This window comes from Thunnus thynnus, chromosome 2 (genome assembly GCF_963924715.1).
Source record: "Thunnus thynnus chromosome 2, fThuThy2.1, whole genome shotgun sequence".
Lineage (NCBI taxonomy): Eukaryota > Metazoa > Chordata > Actinopteri > Scombriformes > Scombridae > Thunnus > Thunnus thynnus.
The window spans coordinates 13,747,417-13,770,128 of record NC_089518.1 but is presented as its reverse complement, the minus strand read 5'-3'; the positions used below and the strand labels follow the sequence as shown (position 1 = coordinate 13,770,128).

At 41.7% G+C, this 22,712-nt stretch overlaps 2 protein-coding genes across 9 annotated transcripts in view; one reads left to right on the top strand and one right to left on the bottom strand.

Moving 5' to 3' along the window:
• ncor2 (nuclear receptor corepressor 2) overlaps window positions 1-8,901 on the top strand; it is a 104,998-nt gene extending 96,097 nt beyond the window's left edge. For all 8 annotated transcript variants that reach the window (XM_067604531.1, XM_067604489.1, XM_067604523.1 and 5 more), the window contains 8 exons: window positions 1,124-1,254; window positions 1,446-1,633; window positions 1,740-1,874; window positions 3,378-3,520; window positions 3,663-3,716; window positions 5,473-5,679; window positions 6,059-6,238; window positions 6,370-8,901. In XM_067604531.1, the coding sequence (XP_067460632.1) occupies window positions 1,124-1,254; window positions 1,446-1,633; window positions 1,740-1,874; window positions 3,378-3,520; window positions 3,663-3,716; window positions 5,473-5,679; window positions 6,059-6,238; window positions 6,370-6,566 (1,235 nt within the window). In that variant the 3' untranslated portion in view covers window positions 6,567-8,901. The remainder of the gene's footprint in view (window positions 1-1,123; window positions 1,255-1,445; window positions 1,634-1,739; window positions 1,875-3,377; window positions 3,521-3,662; window positions 3,717-5,472; window positions 5,680-6,058; window positions 6,239-6,369) is intronic.
• A 2,181-nt stretch (window positions 8,902-11,082) lies between these two features.
• On the bottom strand, window positions 11,083-19,574 carry rflna (refilin A). Its single transcript, XM_067604542.1, has 4 exons — window positions 19,288-19,574; window positions 18,807-19,164; window positions 14,054-14,163; window positions 11,083-13,915 (listed from the first exon to the last, which is right to left on the bottom strand). The coding sequence occupies exons 2-4, from the start codon at window positions 19,023-19,025 to the stop codon at window positions 13,582-13,584; spliced, it is 663 nt and encodes a 220-aa protein (XP_067460643.1). The 5' UTR covers window positions 19,026-19,164; window positions 19,288-19,574; the 3' UTR covers window positions 11,083-13,581.
• Between the last annotated feature and the right edge of the window lie 3,138 nt (window positions 19,575-22,712).

Genomic DNA, 22,712 nt, shown 5'->3' with positions numbered 1-22,712 from the left:
GAGACTACTGCATGCTGAGCTCAGATGAGTGTTGTGGGTCAATATACTCCTGTATGTACAATAGTCAATAGGAAGCATGCTTATCAAAACAGATGAGACATAATTATTAAAAAGGACGACATCACATCCCTGTTGGTATGCAAATTAGTAGGAAGGACCAGAAAGAGAAACGCAGGCTGTTGAAAGTGGTTGTTGAAATGAACCCACAGTCTCTTCTGTCATTGATAACAACAAAACCCACAACATCCTGTCCCTCTGGGGGACTCGTCCTTTCTGGGAGTCTGTACAGTCAATCCTGCCCCCCATGCTCAACTTACATCATCCTCTCCTGAGATAAATACTGTAGTGGAAGAGTTGTGTAAGAAATCACACAGAGAGATATTATGCACAAAGGGACAAAAATGGCTCATAATGCTCTTTCGAGCATGCAGGTGGAATGTTTTATTCCCACAATGTTATTATGTTCAATATGAATATTTTCATATATTTATGGCTAACAACGATGGGTCTATTTGAGTGCTTTAATGCTTGGTTATATATAGTATTCACAGCCTGCTTGCATTTAAACATAAATACATAATAAATACATAGACATAAAGTGCACACATTTATATCCTCCATGTAGCTGTAACTTTATGGACCTCTGTTTTATTTGTCCAGTAAAAAAAAAAAAAAAATCAGTACATCAGATGTACAGTAACTTCTTCATTTAGGAGTCACTGATGCAAAACCAGTCAATTTTAGCGTCATTTCTCGTCAAAGCTTTGCTTGCTAGGACTGTATGCAAAGAGTACACTATAAATAATTAAAATCTCTCAAGTAGCTTGTCACACACTGTCTTGTAGTAGTTTTGTAGCAAAAAAAAGCTTGCCCTTTGAGCTTTCATTTGCAGATGCTTCAGTACATTAGAATTTTAAATTGCACATCCACCATAAGTCCTGATGGATGGACAGACGTGTCTGCATGTCCTCATTAGCACATGTAGAGATCTTGAATTGTTGCATCTCAGGTTGAAAAAACAAAACTAATCTATACCTATGTGTGGATGTGATTTGTGCCTCTGTGTGTGTGTGTGTGCATGCATGGCTGTGTGTGGTGTTTGTTCTTTGGGTTTGACTCTCAGCTCAACAGAAGATAGAGCCACATGGTTTGTACCGTCCTCCGTCTGAGGAGAGGCTGTCCCCTGGCCAACAGCCCCTGTCCCCCTGTGTGAAAGGCAGCCAGAGGGTGGTCACCCTGGCCCAGCACATCAGTGTAAGTAGTCTCTATAAAAAAAAAAAAAAAAGAGAGAGAAGCTGTCTGTATATCATGTGAGCTACTGTATGCTCTGTGAGCAGAAATGATTGTTTTCAGTATAAGTAAAAAAAAAAAAAAAAAATCCTTTGTGGTCAAGGGATTTTGATGGATGCCAGACAGTGTTAACTGATGTGTCTTTATGGTAACAGGAGGTGATAACTAAAGACTACACCAGGCAGAGCCAACAGCAGCAGCAGCAGCAGCAAAGCTACCACGGCTCTCCTGTCCTGGACTTGACCCGTCCACCCAGTGCCTCCCAGCCTCCGCCCACCTCACAGGAGTCTGCCCAGGGGTCCCGCTATTCAGAGGGTCTCGGAGGAGAACGCAACAGAGACCGGTAGGAATCATCGTCAAACACGATCACTCTAGGACAACAGTAAGACAGCAGTTGTGTCCAGAAAAAACACTGAGTTGATTTTATACATGCTTTATATTTTCTGCAGGTCTCCCCCTCAGCCCAAGACATCACCTATCAGTGTTTCAAATGATGGCATCGAACCAGTGTCTCCTGCTGGAGCCAACTCTGAACCTGAAGTCCAAGGAGGGGCCTCCTACCCCAACGAGCAGGGAGAGCAAGGGTGAGACCTCACATTGTCATACTGTAGATCTCCACAGAGACCTGCAAATATCTTCTATTGCTTGTATTAATGTAAATGGGTGCAAATCTTATGAAAGTCAACCTGCCACATCTAATTAAACTATGTGGTATATGGTCAGTTTATGATGAACACAGCTTATTCAATATATAGATTAGCAGGACTACAATTAAGGATCTTTTTCCATAGTTGAATATTCAGTTAAATGCTAATTCCAGTATTTGAACAAACTGTCATTGCGACGACAAACATCATATCTAAGTGTAACCAAACATCATATTTGGAGGAGAGGAGGGTGACCACGGAGAAGCACTCAGTCAGCCTCTTAGAGGTACATCACCCTTGTTCCTCTCGGGATGTTGCTAATGTAGTTAAAAAGCTCAACAGTAACAAGATGCCTCGAGGCTGGGGACAGTGTTCACGGACTTTGAGAGAGAGGGGTGGTGGGACTAGAAGATGGGTTTCAGTTGTCAGGTATCACACTGCTCAGCTGCCTTGGGAAAGCTTGCGCTACGTTCCTGGAAAGGAGACTCCAGCCTCTTGTCAAACTCAAACTCTGTCCCGGTTCCATGTGCCAGCCGTTGTCCCGTGTGGTTTTGTGGTGCATTATGGTTGCTTATGCTGTTGCTGTGATCCACTCAGTCATGTAACTAGAGTGAGGCCTGTGTTCTCTTTCAGTCAAATATGTTCTTTTGGGGGGGATGGGCTCAGCCTAAGGATGCACCGACTGTTTCTTTTAATGGGCAAAGCCTTTAGGCACAGCTGAGTGTCCAGTTTGGCGATCACAAGATTGCATCTCTGCTTCATTTTCAAGGATGTAGCCCTGTCGGCTTCATCAGGATTTAACCTTCAGCATGCAATGGGGCTTCCACTCCTCCACAGTCCTCCCTGGATGGGAGTGAGCTGCTGTCCTAAGTTCAGAAATTGTTCAAGAGTGTGGGTAAAATGCAGTATGACAGGTGAATTGCTGGATCTTCCATAATCATGCAGACTTCGTAGTGACTGGAAAAATTAGCCAATTATATCTGCATTTTATTTATCCAGATTTTGAAGGTTTAGTGATTCAGTTACTTGCTTAAAGTAGAACAGCAGGATTCCTGCCAGACTCCTCCTCGTTGAGGTATTGTGGTTGCATCTAATTGGGAGAGGATGCTGGGTAGGAGAGTTTATGGCTCTCTCAGATTAGCCTACAACCTCCATAACCCACAAAAAAAACTCTTAAATGTGGATGTTTTCATGATTTAATGAATATATTTAATACAATTATTAGAATGGTTGGTGGAATGAAGGTTAGAGATGTTGATGATTACGTGTTAGCAATTATTTGCAAATGCAACTTAGACAAGCCCTGTCTCTAACGAAAAAGGACATTGCCTACAAATATTTACCTATCAACATTTTGCATCTAAATATCCAAACACACACTAAGTATATTATGGGACTATCACAGGAGTCTGATTAGTGTGCGTGTTTTCCCTCGTACAGAATGGGCTCCCGTTCCCCTCCCAACGCCTCCCAGCCTCCAGCTTTCTTCAGCAAGTTGACCGAGAACACTTCAGCTATCGTGAAGTCAAAGAAACAGGAGATGATCAAGAAGATGACTGTGGTGGGAAACGACGGCGATTTCAGTAAGTCTGACCTCAGCACAGGCACGAGTGCTTCTGCATCTCGGGCACAATTTTAAAAAATTGTTTTTCAGAAGGAAAAGCTCTCGTGTGGTTTAATAAATAGTCTGAGGCTTTTATAAAGAAACCATGTTCACACTTTCAGATGCCGGTCAGCCTGGAACAGAGATCTTCAATATGCCAGCGTCTACAACTGCAGGTAAACTGTTTCCCCCTCATCAGTTATTGATAAACAGTAAAGTGAGAGGAAAGCTTTTCATGATGCACTTTTGTTGTGCCAATGTTTTAGTAAAGCACTATAGTGGATGTATGTTGAGGGTCAACACTGTTGTAATGGAGCAGCATGGTGACAGGATTGTGAAGCCAAACAAAAGTGACTTTGACTTTGCAAACATACCAACCTGCTGTCAGAAACAGTATTATGATTCAAAATATTTACCACATTTTAACATTGATTTAATCATGTTGACCATATGCAGACAACGTTAAATATGTTTACAAGCACAAAATATTCCGGTTTGTGCCCTTATTCTGAAAAAACACAATATTCCTACTAAGCTGATGGTTTTCAGGGGTTCCCTCAGCTCCAGTGGAAATGGGAATATCTCCGCAGGCAGTGAAGTAAACCAGCGAGGTGAAAAACATATATATCACATAAGTGATATTGATATGACAAATATTATAGATTTATACTTACCGGCACATCCAGTACCTACCATGATGTTTACTAGACTGCTGAATGTTTTTGGTGCATCTCACCGAGTGGTCACCGTCAGTCCATGGCCGCATGTCAGGAATAATAACGAATCCCCTCTGTCCCAGTCATGGAGAAGGCGCGCTCTGTTTTTTTAGCCCGCCCTGAACAGCTCTCCACTCTCCTCTCATTCCTCTCCTCTATCTGCCTTCCTGCTCCAGCATATGTCATTTTGCCTGCACAGGGGTGCGTTACACAACCAGCCTGTCATGCATCTCTATCCCAGCTTTGCAAACTGTCGGCTAGTTGGTTTGTTTACAATACACAGAGCTGACCGTAAACAGGCAAAATGCAGTTAAAGACCCCAATTGAGACGCATATTCCGAATGTGCTGTCTACATGTCGAAAGAATGCTCCTAAAACCCAAATAATACTGGCATATCCCACTCTTAAGTCTTAATTGGAAAATGCTACATTCGGAATAAGACCTAATTCAGACTATCCAAATGGAATATGCTTTAAATCACCTGTATCAAATTCAGACTATTGTCATATTTGAAATAATAGTGGAATATCAGTGCGCATGTAAATGTGGTCAATATATTAAGGAACAGTGGATTAGAAAATGACTGAATCCTCATTCCATTTGGCCTCAATCCAGCTCAGTAATGGTGTCTACGCTGACATTGTACCTTCATGAATGATCCAAATGTGATTCAGATTTGAGGATACTACTGTCTAAGGTCCCAGCAGACTTCGGTCCGTTGTAAAGCATCAGCCGCTCACCGGAGAGAACAGTGCTTTATTTTATAAAAGCCTCTTCCGCTCATGAAATCTGCAACATTGCTACGTTTTAGATCAAATGGATATCACATAGCCACTAAAGTGCTCATTGTAACCTTTTGCTCAAATCTCTCCTGACTCTAGATGTTTGTTCTTCTCTCCTCCTATATATTCTTAGCTCTCTCATGCTGCTCTGAGTCAAGGTCTCTGTGTCTTTACGTTAGATTTTATTGCTTACTACTCTTCTGACAATACTGAATCATATGGTTTTGTCATCAGCACACCTTCTGTTTACTTTCCCTGTTTTATTTTTCTCTTCATTGCTTGCTCACATTCCCTCTGATGCCGTTCAATGCGTTGGTCCTGTGACAGTCATTACCCTCTCTCTTTCCCCTTCTTACTCTTTTCTGCTGTATCCTCCTGTTCTATACCCGATGTTCTCCCTCTAACTCGTTAAACGCTGCTCTTCCTTTCACAGGACCTGTGAGTGTCCGCAGCCACCCAGCTCCAGAGGCACCTGGTAACTCAATAGGCCTGGAAGCCATTATAAGAAAGGCCTTAATGGGCAAATACGATGATCAGTCTGAGGAACGCTCCCCATCCAACGCTGCTAACCAGATGGGTTCCAGTGGGCCTGCTGCTATGTCTGTATCTGATGGACGTGCAGAGGACTGTTTCTCACAAGGTGCGACATCCTCAAACACTTCTGTATTTTGTCTCGTATACATCTAATATTGTTTCCAGTGTAATGAGTTACTTTTAAAAATGTATTTTTATTTTTCTACTATTCTCCATTTCGTCATATGACTTGTATGCTGTCAGGCTGTTGTGTTTATTCTTTGGCTTCACTTCTTAAACATCATGTCAGGTAAATCTCTGTTAACTCCTCTAGAACTAGACTTGTCAGCTAAAACTCACACACTTCAACAAGTCCCTCAGTCATGCAGTACAGCAGGTTGGGTTGGATCAGTGGCTCTGGAGCTCCTTATAGAGCTGGAGATGTTTTGCACAGGAGTTTGTTATAGTGTAGGTTTAAGCCAGAGTTGTGTCTTCTGTGTTTGTAGGTGGTGGGAAGTCCTCAAAGGGCAGTGGGCGCTCTAATGGACGCAAGGCCAAGTCTCCAGGACCAGGCCTTTCAGGCGGGGAGAGACCGTCCTCTGTGTCCTCAGTCCACTCAGAGGGAGACTGCAACAGACGAACTCCCCTTACCAGCCGTGTCTGGGAGGACCGGCCTTCATCTACAGGTACAGCCCACAATTCATCAACAAATCTCATCAGATCACAACATATTAATCCATTATGTGTGATCTTGGCTGCTGCACGGGGAGCTTAGTGCAGGGAGACTAACAACTCTGTCACTGTGCCTTTTTCACAGGTTCAACTCAAACTCCCTTCCCGTGTAACCCGCTGATAATGCGTTTTCCTAGCGGGACGGTGTCTGTTTCCTCCCCTTCCTCCGGCCAGCCAGGGGGCCAGGGCCCGGGGTCAGGACCTGGACAGGGCCGCTCCTGGGAGGACGAGCCCAAGCCTCTGCTCATGTCTCAGTACGAGACCCTGTCTGACAGCGAGTGACCCGAAATGCTAATGCACAACAGGACCTGCTAAACAGTCAACCACCTCTGTGCTGCTGCAGCCACACACACACACACACACACACACACACACACACACACAGACACACACATAGACACACACACACACACACTCTCACAGGGCGTACATCTGCCGAGGCATCCGCAAACCTACCTGCACCATTCCACTCTGCATTTCCCCCATCAGTCGTCAAGCAAGGATCGTGTCCTCCCCTCACACACCTGAGACGCAGAGCACCGACGAGCTGGAACACTGCTGCTCCATGTGTGCGTGTGTGTATGTTTGTGCTTACGTGTTATGCATTCACTCCAGGACTACTCTAAAGGACAAATCACTTTTTATTTTATTTTTAACTTTACTACTTTTCCTCACTGGCCTTATCATTATAGACACATTGACCTGCACCTTACGGGTGTACCGCTCAAATGTGCTTAAACGTGTGTGGACGGGACTCTGAGGTGGTGTCGTCGGTCTGGTCAGGAGCCTGATGGCGGCTGCTCTAGTGACAGAATTCGACCACAGTTCTGCCCTGAGAGCAGCGGCCCACACAGCGAGGACCCTCGTACGTTTCTTCACAGTGAACTCCAGGTGCAGGCGGCCTGTGCACTGCTACCACTACAAGAACACGCTCGAGGGACGAGAGGAGAATCAACATCTGTTTTTTCTTGTTTTGGTTCTTTTTCTCCTTTAACTTCAGTCAGTCCAGTCCTGTGTTTGGAAAGTGAGCTGAGACCTTTAGTACATTTTGATGGTGAACTTTTGATGGTTATATTTGTCGTCTCTTATCTGCAATGATGTATCTTTTTTGGGGCAGGGGCGGGAGGCAGAGATTGTTATGCGGGAGGGGTCATATCATTGGTTTACAGGGTAAACATGCTGTTCATTGCTGATGTCATCATATATTAGTGGAGGGTCCTGAGAAAAGGCGAAGGCCTGTTGACTTCAGGCATCCGCGTCGGGGAGAGATGTTTTGCCAGATGGATGGCACTGAGACAAGTGACACTTTCTCACTGTTTTTATATTAACCATGTCTGTGTTTGTTGAAACAGTTTTTTGGATATTAAGCACTTAGTTGTCAATCTGTTCACAATGGCATTTTTAAGAATCTGTGTTTCCTGGGGCAGGTGAAAAATGGACTCAAGAACAGCATAGAAATCCCACTGTGGAGGTATCCTTTAACACCTATCTGTTTTATTTTGGTCTTGCCACCGATATTTTTTTTTAATGCTCCCACACTCAAAGCGACAATCACATTCGAGTGAACGATGACTCCGCCGCTTCGAGCAGGTGCAGACCAACCTTAAAGCTGCTTAAAGGCAAACTCCTCAGCATCACACAAAGTTTGCTCGCATTAAAGAGGTGACAAAAAAAAAGCCATCTTTCTATGACCCTTAGTCCATGGCGGCGTCGGCTTTAGCCGGCCTGCTAGAATCTCGTCTAGGAGCTGTTGTGACGGTCTGACCTCTGACCTTTTTACTGCCTAGAAGAGGAGCTGAGACTCAACTCCTCATCCAGGCAGATTTTGTACAGTTATTTCCTAGTGTTAAGTGCCATTTATTTTACATACACAATACAGTACTGAAGTTACCAAGTGACGCACAATTTTTCTTTTGGCCCCCCATACCAGGGTTTATATACTGTCCGCGCAGGGAAATCTAAAAACAAAGAAGCAAATGAAACGTCCTTTTTTAAAGTTTTTGTGTGCATTGTTTCTTCCTCTTCCAAATCCATCACAGCCTTAGCTTTTAACAGTTTCACTCATTAGATTTATCTTCTAAACAGGACAATGCTGTATCACAGGTGTAAAATGTTTTCTCCACTACGAGACCTATGACATTAGCAAGTGTACTTCATTGCACCCTCTGTGTTTGTACGGGTTAGAGGAAGTCGAGGGGAAGGCATCCGAAAGCATTCTGGTTATTTTGTGTAACGTTAGTTAACATACACTCAGATTTTACTGGCAGTATTTTTAAAGGTCACCCTCTCTGTGAACGATGCAGTGATGTGAAATGTTTCCGGTCTGTGACTTTGTGCAACCAGGGACGGATTCTGTCCTCTGGCTGAACACTCTGAGGAACTGGAGTGATCTTGTTAAGTAGTTTGGAGAGCGTCTCTCCTGTCTCTAGTTCATTTTGTCACAGTGGAGACTCACAGCACACACACGACTGTTATAGGACTACCTCCTCTTCCTCCTTCATCCTACCTGTTTGACGGTGAAGCATCTAGCATGCACCTGCAGAACGCTCATCTCAGCCATGTTTTAGGTCTGATTTTTCTATAAAGGTGAAGACTGATTGAGGGTTTGTAATTTCATCAGGCGAGGCAAAAAAAAACAACAACCAAACAGCCAGGCTTTGTACATCGGTCTCTCCGCGTGTTTATCATTTATCCACTGATGAAATTTAAGAATGTGATGGTAAACAGACAAAGCCATATCCAGCTGTTCCCTAAACAGATGACGGACTAATACATTGTTTTTAAAAGTATACTGAAATGAATTTTAACACGCATCCTTTTTGTTTTTGTCCTTGCAGTTTGTCTTTTGTTTCTGTTCAATCCACAGCCGTTTCATTACGAATCAAAAATAATCATTCAAAAATTAAAAAGATAAAGTTGATCGCTGATGTTTTGCCCCGGACTGTCCGAGGGTGGGAGGGTGGGTGGGTGGGTGGGCGGGAGGGAGGGTCGGGAGGGATTGACATAAACAGTACATTGTTCAACCATTTTGTTCATAATGATTTTTTTTTTTATAACCCACTGTATAATAGCAAGGATTGTATATAAAACTGAAGAGATGTAAATATTTATGTGGCTTGCTTCAAGGTTGGTATTACAAAAAAAAAAAAAGAAATATTCACATGGTTAAATTCTACATGCCCACCAGCAAGCTTTGTGGATAGCAGTGTAAAAATGAAAAACAAAAAAGACACTGCCTTAATGTTTAAATAAAAAGCTTATTGCCATTCATGGCCTCAGAGTCACGTTATTTATCAGGGTTTGTATCAGATGATTGTGGTCTTATATGGGGGAAACTTGACAGGCCTGTTGTAATGAAGGTCAACTACCACCTGGGGGCAGTATAAGCACATATTTGACATATTTGATTTTTTTATGTGTTTGGCACTGAGGCTTCTGGAGGATATACTTTAACCCTACATGTAATAATATGGATAGGTAGTACAAAAAAAAAAGATAAATGTGGCATTGACCCACTATCACTTGAGTTATGAGTTATTGGTGTTGGTTAATCCCTCGCTGGGATACAAATGTGCTGTTCAGCAGCTGCTGATCTGCTCTCCTGTGATTTGCTGTACTATCATGAAGGTCACATTACACGTCTGTTATGAGCCCTACTTGCATAACTGCCATACAAGGTTATGAAATTAAGTACTTAGTGTGGCACTGACTGTAATTCCTTCCTCCATTTACAACGGTCCTTTGATAACTAATGTAGGTATTTAATTCTGTTAAAACTGTCTCCAGTTTATTATGGAGGCAGGCTTATTTTTACGGTCTATGAGCAGGAGAGCAGAGTGACAAACGTATAATCTTAACTTGATCAGGTATTTTATTATTTGTGTAGCTGGTCCAGAAAGAGACGGGGAGGAATTTAGGACAAGAAAAAACACCTCTGAGGATGTACTGATGAGTTTGTAAAACTGCTATTTAATCTGCTGAATTTCACACCAAACTTTTTTTTTTTTTTACATTATAACTGCTTCATCACAGGAACCCAAACCAGCTTTGACAAATGAGGCTTCAGTAATTGTTTAAGTGCATCCAGGCCTGTTTGCTGCCTCACCACTGGGAGGCACCTCAACCTTATCCAACACTCAAAGGAGACAGATGAGGCTCTGAATGATGTGAGCTGCTGTGGAGACCCCGAGGCAGCGATCCAAAACCCTCCGCCAACGCTGGCTGCTGTTATTTTAGCAGCAGTGTGATATTTAAAGCCTGCAAAGAATATACATAGAGCAAGACTGACTCCCTTTTTAACCTTTGTTTACTTGAACATAGAAGAGAACACTCCTAAAATTAGCTTTCCTTATGGACCAGGACAGTCCACTCTATACTTTTGACCGTGGATGTCCGTCTTATATTTCCAGAGACACAAAAGAGTAAGAATACAGAGATTGAACTAAAAAGATTGTTTCAATTTTGATATATAAAAAATCAGCTCACTGAACTGACCAAAATGTTAAAGATTAGAAAAAGACTGTAGCTGCTACTCTTTTCTAGAACTAATTCTCTGTTAAAAAGCTTTATACAGATTTTGATGTTATATTTTGATTTTGGGAGTCTTTGGGAGGTACCTTAACTCTTGAAAAAGCAATCTGCCTGTACCTAAATTTTTATTGGTGTTATCCTTAAATCCTGCTTAAATGTGTGACCTGACCTCCCTCTGTGTCTGGAGAACTTTCTTTGAGAGGGACAAAAAGGAAAATATGATGTCCTGTGCTCAAGAATGATCAAAAATATACTCAAAACAACAGAATTAGGGTTTGGGAATTACTTTTTTATTCAATTAGGATATACATCTTTTTAAATTATTTTCTTTGATCAGAACAGGAACAATGATTGACGTACAAAAATATAAAGAGAATTATGAAGTGCCTTGATGCCACATATACAACAGGAAAATATTTTACAATAACAAAATCAAGTGTTAGGAAACACAAACGTATCTCACATAAAACCACCAACAATCCGCTAACGTTCTCTCATCGTTTCTCTTGACATTTCAGACCATCAACACATAACAGATCTCTCCACCGTCTTGCCAGGAACTTTACTGTTTTGTATAAAACCACCTCCAGAGTAATTTCCTCATCTCAGCAATAATTTTTCTTTTGAAAGAGCAGTTCTGACTTTTCCCTTCTTGTCTTGCTCTTCGTAAAGCTACTTACTGTTCCCTCAATAAAACCCAGTACCCGTCTTACAGTACTGATGCACCACCTCAGCTTCGTACCCTCCGTGCACCTTCTACTCGACACTTACCTGGAGGGTATTTCAAACTCTAAAAATAACACCAGCTCAAGACCTCAACTGAAAATCGGGAATACACATTTGCAATGAAATAAAATTGATACCTAAGAAAATTTGAGGTAAAGTTTCAATATTTGCCGTGTTCAATAATCTAAATATATATATGTATGTATATATATACATACATATATATATGTATAAGACAGTCAATAAAGGGGTCATGAAAACGCTCAATAAAATCCTATTTTACATCTTCAACAAGGAAATATTAATAATTTCACTGCTCCACGTGTAACATGTTACTGCTTATAGAAGGGTGTTGGGCTTCAGAGATATCTAGGATCAGAAACTGACCAATATGACAACAAGTTGATGATTTTTGAAAACATTCAGAAGAGTGTTAGCCTTTTATTTTTTTGAGATGCAGTTGAATCAATGCAATGTCAACTGTTTACGGCACCCAAAACTGCAGACAATCTAGACTTCATTCAAATAGAAGTGTGGAAAATAGTGTTTGTTTTGACTCATGGAGAACTAGAAAGGTGCATGCTGCTGCATCAGTACAGACTTTTCATTACTTGTGACAGGAAAGTGTTACAAATTGTTAAATACTTTCCTAAAATTGTCTGGTTCTTTTTGGCACTTGCTGCAAAAAAGCCCAACTCATCTGGCACCAAAACAGGTTCAAAACAAACATTGTTGCTTCCAAAAAGGTGAACCCTACAAAGAGTGCCACCATTCTTAAAGGCCCTGAAACCAAATTTTTTCAATCTGTCATCACATGCTTCCCTGCACCAATCAGGATTGAGCAACACTTTAATCTAAAGACAGTTGGTGGGTCGTTTGCTTGAATTGTCCGCCCACTGTTAATCAAATCTTATCAAATCGCACCTACACAGTCCTGATGAAGCAGATACTGAGTGTTAAACTCTTAATAAATAACAACCTTAATTCTTTAACTTTTTCTGAACTTTAACTTTCTAAGTTTCTCTGCAGCCCGTCAACACCTCCTAGAGACCAAACAGTAACCTGTTTATCAAAAACCACTTTAACGCCGACATTATCGTCCTGTTTCACTTTTAGTTTAATCTCCTCAAATCTAAGTATTCAAATTAAGTTCAGATTAACTGGCGTCAGAACCAAAACAGCAGTGATCTAACACAGTTAAATATCTAGTGTTTTAGAAAAATACTTAAGATTTCTTTCAGGGGTTTTAAATATCTCACTTTTTCAAATCTTCTCCAAGCCAATCTTCTGTTATCGTGATGCGATTTTTCCTTTGATTAGACATCGGTATTAATTCTGCTCTGGCTCTGGTGAATAAATAGGACAACTTTCAATGTGCAGTTTAACATAAATGCCTGATCAACTAGACAAGTTACTGTTTTAATGTGTGCTGATACAAACGGTAAAACGAAAGCAAGTGTTCTGTCCGAGCGTGTTTAGTTGTTAAAGTGAAATAAACTCTCACGCAGCCATGCCTCTTCAAACTATCTTTGGTCCAATTTTTCAAATGCAGTACTGAAATCCCCCCCTGCAATGCGAGTCCACTGAGAGGCCTGTGATATATACTGTAGAAAACAAGTGCAATAAAGCCGCATTAGAAAGCTTTGCATTGGTGTGACTGGGTTTGCACAGGCTCGGCTGAAATCCATCTGCCATCTTATCTTTTCTCTACACACACACAGACATCTACAATCTGATTGTTACCTCCGCTGAGGTTACAATCCAACCTGAAGGAGAGCAAAGGCCACCAATTTGTCAGCTCTTGTATTAAATAAGACATTAACCATTGAAGTGCAGCTTTAAACTGCCAGAGGAGCAGCTCCCTTTTTAAAAACTGCATCAGTAGAAAGTCTAAGTACACTTAAGGGTTCCCAAAGTTTCCTCCATGGCGAGTTAAGATGAACAGACCGGGGTTTTCAGGGGCTCCAGTTATTACTTGGAGTACTTCCCTTTCATTAGGGGCCTTCCCAAGTTCCTCGTCCTCCAAAAAAAAGTCTGGGGCCTACAGGTCCTCTGTGTAGATGATACAGGGACTAGTATCCTCACTCGACTCCAGCTGCACCGTGGAGACGAACCAGCGGCGGGATCCCGTGGGGTTGTACTTGAGCGTGGTGCGGTAAGTGTTCTTGGCGTGTTTCGGGTAGATGATGGTGGTGCTCCGGTAGCTGATGGGCCTCTGCCGCGGCTCCAGGTACACCTGGGTTTTGTAGCTCCTCCAAGTGCAGTCCCGCACCGCCACCACTGTCTCGCTGTAGGATGTGGGTGTAGGAACCGTGGCGCAATACACCCCGTCCCGGTAATGCTTGTCTGAGTCATACTTGACGGCGGAGTTGCACCTGGAGAAGAGAAGGTGACAGAACTTTTAAAACTGATCACTAGGTGGCAGTGTTCACAAGAGAAAATTGATCAAATTACGTGAACTAATCTCCATATTATAATTAATACTATGTTTTTATACATCAAGGTTTACTCACTTGATTTCTTGCTCTGGTTTGGGGTTGACCTCGATGCTCTCTCCGAAGAACACTGGGTACATGCGGGTCCTGGGATCTGATCCTGTGGCGTTCAGCAGCAGGTAGGGCAGCTGTGCAGAGGAAACACTGAGAGTCACAATCTCCAGAAAAAACATCCATTAACTGCCGAACTGTTTGTAACCAGCCTGCCAACGTGTCCATTCAGAAGAATTCCAGTAAAAAATCCCAGCATGGTTGGGGGTTTCAGCAGAGCCAGCAACCCAAATTAAAAACACTGCAGTCCCCACCCTCTCCAGGAAAACACACACACTTCTCGATCCTACCTCATGAGAATTTGCCCACTGATGGCACAGCTATTACAACAACAACAATCAGACGAGGAACACATCAGTCAGGGCAACACTTCCATTTTAATTCAGATAATTACACTGTGTGGGTCCAGCCAAATGAAGTGTTGGTGGTAAATCTCTTTCTCACATGCTTTCACTGCAGTTCTGCCTGGCTACGAGCCCCCCAGTCTGTGTGTATGTGTGTGTGTGTGTGTGTGTGTGGACTGAAAATAGGCTTACAGATGTTGGGCCTACAGTAGTTAAAGGAATGGGAAATACAAAAATAAGTGTCTGGAACAGCTGGTGACCAGGCTGAGTGGAGATGAGGCTGTTATAAAATGATAAGGTGATAGAGAGGCTGGTCAGAACTGCACCTTTTCTGGCACATATGGAGACTTGAACCAAAGTCATCTTAAGAAAGACAGTCTCTAATCACAGACACATGCTACTCTGTAATATCTCTGCCTCAGATTCATCTTACTGCTCCAATCAGAGCTGCAGTCAGACGAGTTCTGATGGGTCAAATACTTTCAGAACCAAAAGAAACTGACATCTGATTTCTTCCTTGACTGTAGTTTAGCTGTAAGAATAATCTAATGAACAATATGAAGATCCAATAAAACAATACCAAGTCCATCAAGGAATCATAGGTTTATAACAGAAAGGTTTCCATGGAAATAGGTCACAGCTTCTGTTTTAACCAAATGGGTGAAGTGAACCTCATGAAGTCAGATAAGCTGCTGATGACACAATATACTGTATGTACACTCCACTCAACCAACTGTGTGACAAACAGAGCTGCACCACAATCACAGACACTGTCGTACACTGACAAGAGAGGTTGCTGTGATTGACGGTTGTCTTTGCATGTGTGTCTCCAGTCTGAATCAAATGGCACCCCAACCCCAACTCTGGCACCTCTCACATTACACAGGGAGGCTGTCACATGCTGTGGTCTGGACGCAGATGAGCGCACATACCACTACAGGGGACGGGCAAGAACAGGCCAAGGGCACAGCAGATCGCTGTGTGAAGCTCGTCTTACCTACAGCCCACGATCATCACCACGCTAACTGAACGGAGGAACTGAACTTTGCTTTGCTCTCTGCACAGCTGCTAGTTTTGCCATGCAGTATATCTGCAGGCTGTTCTTTTTCCGCTGTCGGTACTTCATGACCTGGAAACACTGGACGAGTATGTGATTGTCTTTTCTGCGCTGCTCCGGCATGGAGAGCATCTCAGGTATTTCTCCGTGGTGTGCTCTGGCAACTTCTGCAAAGCAAACACTTGTGAATGGAGGATAGGTCACCTCCAAGCAGTGGATCCCCCAGTATGCACACAAAGCCTAACACCCCCCCCCACACACACACACACACACACACTGGAAGCAGATTTCTGCCCAGGAAAAATAGTCTGCAGCTGAGCAACCCACACAATGTACAATGCACAATGCAGAGCTGCTGAGAGAAACGCCAACTCAAACACACATTTCCAACTGCTGGCTGTTTGGTGGACTGAAGCCTCTGAATTTACATCCTGTGTTTGCAAGGACATTAATGTGAGAGCATCGGTATCAGCAGTGAAGCACATTTATAAAAAGTCACAGGAGACGTCTCCTGTTCGTCCTCCTGGCTAATCCACCGACAACTGAACTCTTTTACCCTTACAGTATAACTGTACACAACCTTATACAGTTCTGAAATGCTGAACATTACATAATCACACTCATATTTTTCATGCATCAGGCTCCTCTTATAAATCTATTTACATTTAAAGAGCTGCAACTATAAAATTAATTATCCTGCATCTGCATAAATTTGAACCAGGTTTGAAAACAGACAGGCTGTCTGAGCGTTTATCCATGTTTAATTTAGAAGTGAGGGGTCATCAAACACTTATGCAATGGCCTGTGGCTGCTCTAACAAGCCCCTGCACCTCAAAATAGAGCTTGAGGATTGTTCTTAGGTGGCATACAAAAACAACACGAAAATAGATTTGGAAAGAGAAAAAAACACGAGCACATGCATGCCTCCCCTCACGCAGCTCAGGAAACTCTCTGAAAACTCTTTCTCTGATGGAAAGGTTTGAATCTTTCCACACACACTGGCCCATGAGAGGGATTAGAAACACAAGCAGGAGCAGCCACTATCAGGACTGATCTTTAAAAAGGGAAACCACAAAGCAGAGGAGTCCTACTAATCTGAACCTCCGGAGGATTAAAGGATCTTTTTCTCTCTTTTTCTGTTTCAGGCCTCAGCAAAACCAATGTCACGCAACTCCCAGGATGCAGCGCTGCATTTCTGAGGCTTCCCTCAGACACTTTAAAAGCCACCTGGACCTGCACAGACTTGTTTTTAAGACTTTTTGGAACTGGGAGTGACCTGGAAATGATTTTCAATCAAATCAGCCTCGTCATGTGACACACAAATCACTGCAGGATGTGTCATTAAAATGCATTTGTCTTGCTAGAGTAGAAAGTGGGACACAACTTTGGTTACCATAAATCTTTTTCTGTGGAATATATTCTACCATGTCAGGTTTCATGTTATTTCTGCAGGACTGTCCTCTGCTAAATAAGTACAAATATTCCCTAAGGTTGAACTGACAATTTGAGAAGTTCATTTAATTCTGTTCTTATGCAGAGAGCTGCTTAAAATTTGCAGGAAATAATAAAAAAGTTTAAGAAAGAACCTTTGGAAAAACCTATTAATGGTTGACTATTTTGATACAACAGTGCAGCCTCGTGGTTTTTATCCATGTTTGAGTTTTATTTAGGGGCTTGCAGGTTTCAACAGTGAGATCTAAGCAGATACTTAATAGTTTTATTACCAGCATGGATACTGGCTCATCACTGATGATGGCTGAGGCTGCAAAAAGAAAACCAAGCAAACAGGATCCTGTTTCTACTGTTTCTGTTGCTACCACATCTATAGACATGGTGAGTCGAACATTAATAATCCAGCCACACTCTGGCCTCCAGATGCCAATGTATGTTAGCTTTGAGACTCAGATTAAATAAATTTAACAATATTCTCTGCATTTCCCTGCAACATTGTCTCAACACTATTTTCAGTTTTTCATTTCAGTGACTTAAACCTGTTAATGTTCACAGATGCAGCAGGATACACGAGGCCCATCAAGTAACTGTGCACAAACTATAAAGAAACATTAACGAAAGTTCATTATCACATGACTTTCATACACTTTGGTTATATATTCAAAGCAGTCACAAATGCAAATATTGACAGTTCCATTTCCACAAGTAAGGTGACTATTTATCTAGTTTTTTTACACACAGACCTGCTGCTGAGGTCTATTTCAGGACTGCACCTAACGGTTATTTTCATTATTGATTAACTTGTCAATTGTCAAATTTTCTGTGATGCTAGAAAGTAATTTAAAATGCTCATTACAATTTCTGAGAGCACAAGATGACATATTCAAATCATCAAATCTGTCATATAAGACCAATGAAATCATCAAATCCTCACATTTAAGAAACTGGACCTAAGAAGTGGTTAGCATTTTTCCTTGAAAAATGACAAATAGATTAGTTGATTATGTGATTGTCTGCAGTTGAATAATTTTCTGTTGATCGACTAATCAGTTAATTGACTAACACTAGTTTAGTTCAAGGTTTTATACAATGTGTCTTAAAGGTCCTATTGAATGTTCCTTTAATAGAGATTCTTCAGCTTTATAATGTGACAGACCTTGAGGAAGAAGCCGAACCCAAACTTTTTCACGTCTGCCCTCCCTGACTAATCCATCACAGATCATTAAACCTGTTTATTTATCTAAACAACACCATCTGATAACAGTTTACTGTCTGTTTGTGCTGTTGGTGGACAGAAAGAAACCTGATCAGCATAGTCATCCTCATAACGACATATTGTAGTGTGCACACTTTCACAACTCTAACACCGTTACAAAACTTAATTATATTGTTGGGAGCCCCAGGGATCCTGGCAGGGACCCCTGGGAGTCCCCGGACCCCCGTTTGGAAACCCAACTGGACCTAATCAAGTTACTGACCCTTGTGACACCATGTAGTTAAACCCGGCTGATACACCAAAGTGAAAAAGAAGAAGTTTTACTACTCTGGATTATTGAGGGTATCATCAGCATGAGTGCAACTAAGAGAGAGAGAGGGGAGAGAGAGAGAGAGAGAGAAAGAGGGAGAGAGAGAGGGAGAGAGCTTCCAGATGTTGTGTGAGTGGGACTCAAGTGAAATCTGTTTCTGGCCAAACACTAAAATGCTCTCAGATTTTCAGTTTCTCTCACAGCACCGTCATTAACTCTTTTTATCCTTTCATTCAGTGTGTCAGTGAAGTGACTGACTGGACACAAAACAGACCTGAGTCAGCTCTTTATAAAAAAAAATGTTTCAAACCGTGAGGCAAATACTGCGATATGCTTCTTACCAGTTTGCCTTCTCTGCTTTCCTTTTTATAATATCCATGATGGCTTTCGACGGGCGTCGTGCAGCTGCCGGAGCGCGACTCGATCAGACCCGGAGAGAGTGAGCAGAAGGGCGGACTGGGGCTGGGGGGTAACCCCGAATCCGGACTGTCGAGCAGCCCCTCCCGGTTCTTTCCTTTCAGACTATCATCCATCGCTTGTAAATGTAGGTGCCCCACCATTTCTGGGACGGCTCAATTCAAAAAACAGCCCAGACGAAGTCGCACTAGCAGTTTTTTTTTCTTCTTGAAGCGCTCCGAGCTGCTGCGCGCTCCTGAGTCGGAAAGAAACAATCCTAGGCGAACTTTTTCAAGATGACTCCTGCAAGAAAGAGGAGAGAAAAAAAATCAGGAAATTGCATTGAACCATTGCCCATACATTGTGGATAAAACTCCACAGAGTGATATAAATTCAGCCTTTATTTCTCTTCACATTTTACTGTACCTGTGCGTCGTGAGGTATCCACCCTTAATCCTCACAGTTATTCCAAACAAGCGTGATAAATCAAGACCAAACTTCGAAAAACTTCAAATTAGACACCAAATTGAAGTATTACATAGTCTTAATGTAAAACTAAAACAAAAAACGTAGTAAAACTCGCGAAAAGAGTCGACTGTGCGTCTGGCACAGATCTGGATGAGAGCTCCTCTGCTCTGCTCGGCTCTGCTCTGACTGTGTGTGAGTGTGTTGGTGAGTGTGTGTATGTGTGTGTGCTATCCAGTCTCTCCAGTGGAGAGCTCCCTTTTAGTGATCCTGCCAGGCTTTTTTTGCACCTGGATCCTGTCCAGTCCTCATGATCTGGATCACTTCCATGTACAACCGACAGGGGCGAGCACGTCCTCCTCGCTCCTGCTGCTCTTCAGTACAGTTTGGCTGAGTGTGTTTATGATCAGTTACTCTGCTGAAGTGCCCATGAGCAAGTCATCCAGCTCCCTACCAGCTGCAGCAGGCAGGGCAGTGATATTCCTACATAATTCATTATTTAATCATTAGTTAACTGTTATCAGTTAAGATCACTATTTACTTTATGATTAGGAGTTATTAACCGCTTATTAATTACTTAACAATTTATAATGATGTCTAATCAAAATGAAGAGTTAGCTGTTAATGCTGTTATTACTACTCATGATAAGCAGTTAGTTACCTACTCTTTCCTGCACTTCTTGTGGGTCTTATTGTAAACTGTTATCTTATAATCTAATTAGTTTGTCTTTCTGACCACATTCATGTTCCTGAGATGATAAACTTTTTCCAATTAATGACCTCATGGCCCTTCCTGTAGCACGACTCACAACTTTAAGTTTTTAGGCTTACTTATTTTGAAAGTTTAGGAATTGCAAAAACTTTGTTTTGTCGATTTTAGAATTACAGGTGAAGTATAATTTACAATTACAATTTTTGATGTGACCTTTATTTAACCGGCTAAATCTCATTGAGGTTTGTGAGGCATATCTGGGCAAGATGGCAGCATAAAAGATGCAGACAAAACAATATAAAATCAAGAAATTAATAAAACAATGCCAAATTTAAATAATAATACAAAAATAATAATAATAAAAGTAATCTACAGACAATTAACAAAGGAATCATATACCATAGAATTTACACTCTTCTTGTATTCTGCCACAGATGTCTGATTCATCAATTTAAATTCCTTTTACAGACTATTCCAAGTATCTGGAGAGAAAAAAAATGAAGGCCTGAGATTATGATTGCAAGAATAACTCCTACTCTGCAAGCTTTTACAGAAAGTTTCCTAGAATGGCTTCATAAATAAAAATATAACAACAATTATTGTATATTAATTTAATATATATCATATAAAATACTGTATGGACAGAGATTGTCAGCCAACTCTAGCATACAAAGTGCAACAATGAGTGAGTCCAACATGCAGAGACACTGTGCTGATGCATTCATGTACAACAAATCTCCATAATCCATAAAAAGAACCAGTAAAAAGGTGGCAGTAGCGGTCAGCTGCCTGCTGGCTTCAAGAGAGGAAAAAGGACTTGTGTCCAGCAACTTAACTCTCAGTTTCTTCATAAGATTTTAAACATGTTGCTTTGTAGAAAGACATTCATCAAGCCAAATAACAACTCCCCCTGAGTTGTAACAACATCAGCTGTCTGTATACATTCTTCTAACATTAGAAAATAACACTTAACAACATAGTTTTGTCTGCATTTAACACAAGCTTGAGATGAGAGAGTTAAGACTGCAAAATACTACAGGCAGATTGTATATGTAGTGCATCTGAGAGAGATTCATATAAACATTCATATACAGAACTGTATCATCTGTATAACAGAGAATATTGGTTTGATATGCAATGCCACCTTTATTATGTATGTATGTAAACATGCTACTACAGGATCAATAAGTTAGCTGGATAACTGCACTGAGTTCAACCCAAAACCTCCTCAAATCTGGTCAGCTAGCAAGTTAATCACACATAATCCTGTCCTGTGAGAAAAAAAAAAGCAAACTGATGTGAATCCTTCTTCAGTTTCCTTTAAGAAATCATCAGACAGCTAGCTGCCTTTGTTGAGTAGTTTTGGTTCAGAAAATATTTAGTCACTCAAAGGATTATATAGTTATATTTCATAAGGCCTCTGTGTGTGTGTGTGTGTGTGTGTGTGTGTGTCTGTAACCGTCCTGCCTGGTGTATTTCAGGACTGGGTGGAGATGGGTGGGAACGCTGTGCATCCACCACTTACTAAATGAGTTTATGTCGTGCACACACACACACACACACGCACACACACACACCGGGCGGACAAAGCAGACCTGAGTGAACAAACGGAGCAGACAGCAGTCTTCACAGCAGGCAGAGGAGAAAGAATTGAAGCCTTGTTGATGGTCCGCTCCACATAAAGTCTGCGTTCTCTGTTCATACGGTTACTCTTACAAACAGCAGCTCTGCCAAAAGGGAAATCAGAGCATAAATAAGAGCCAGTGCAGAGCTGCATAGAGCTGACTGTGGTTGATTGTATCTTTGATGGTCCACCAGTTCTCCATGGTGATTACCACAGATTGCCAGGAAATCATGCGTGATGTTTTCTGTTTTTTCAGTCCTCATAAAAACTTTGATAACTCTGTGTTTGCCTTTGTTGTCTGGAAGATATACTTAATGGCATGCCTGTTAAGCTCGTACAGCTGTAACCGTGTTTTCCCTCCTCTGTGTTATTGTTTGGAAGCCGCAGCAGGAAGCCGTGGAGCGGCGCTGCGAGTTTTACTGGCGTTCCCTGCGTCAGGTGTGTTTTTGTGTCATCATGTCCATCTTAAAGAGCCCATCATGTTGATCCTCGGGCATTCAAGGGATTAGTGTGGAGATCTGGTACAGATTAGCTATAAGACAGTGGGACACAGATGATGAGCATGTTTGTGGGTGTGGGCATGTCTGTGAGTTGCTCAATTGCAGCCGCACTGAGGGAGAACCCAGAGAGCTCTAAACATGACTGTAGTGACCAGAATGTCATTTTATTTGGGTATTTTGCACGCAGTGTAACTGAGGTTGTTTTTTTCACATATCTGTACAGTGTGCATAGACACATTAAAGGATCAGTTCACCCAAATTACTAAATAAACCTTTACTTAAATCTGGTGATCTCTGATCATGCAGATACTCCATAGAGATGTCCTGTTTATCACAGACCTCACTTTTTATAGTTTATAATTGATGTACTGCAGAGGTGGCACTTATGTTTACAAGTTGAATCTTCTATTAATCTCCTAGGTTGTTTTTTTAAAAAACAAGATGTAATATGTTACTAAAAATATAACCTATGGAGTCTTTTAGTGCACAGCATGTAAGCTGAACATGTGCAAATGTGAAATTTGTCTACAGACCAGGATACAATTTAACA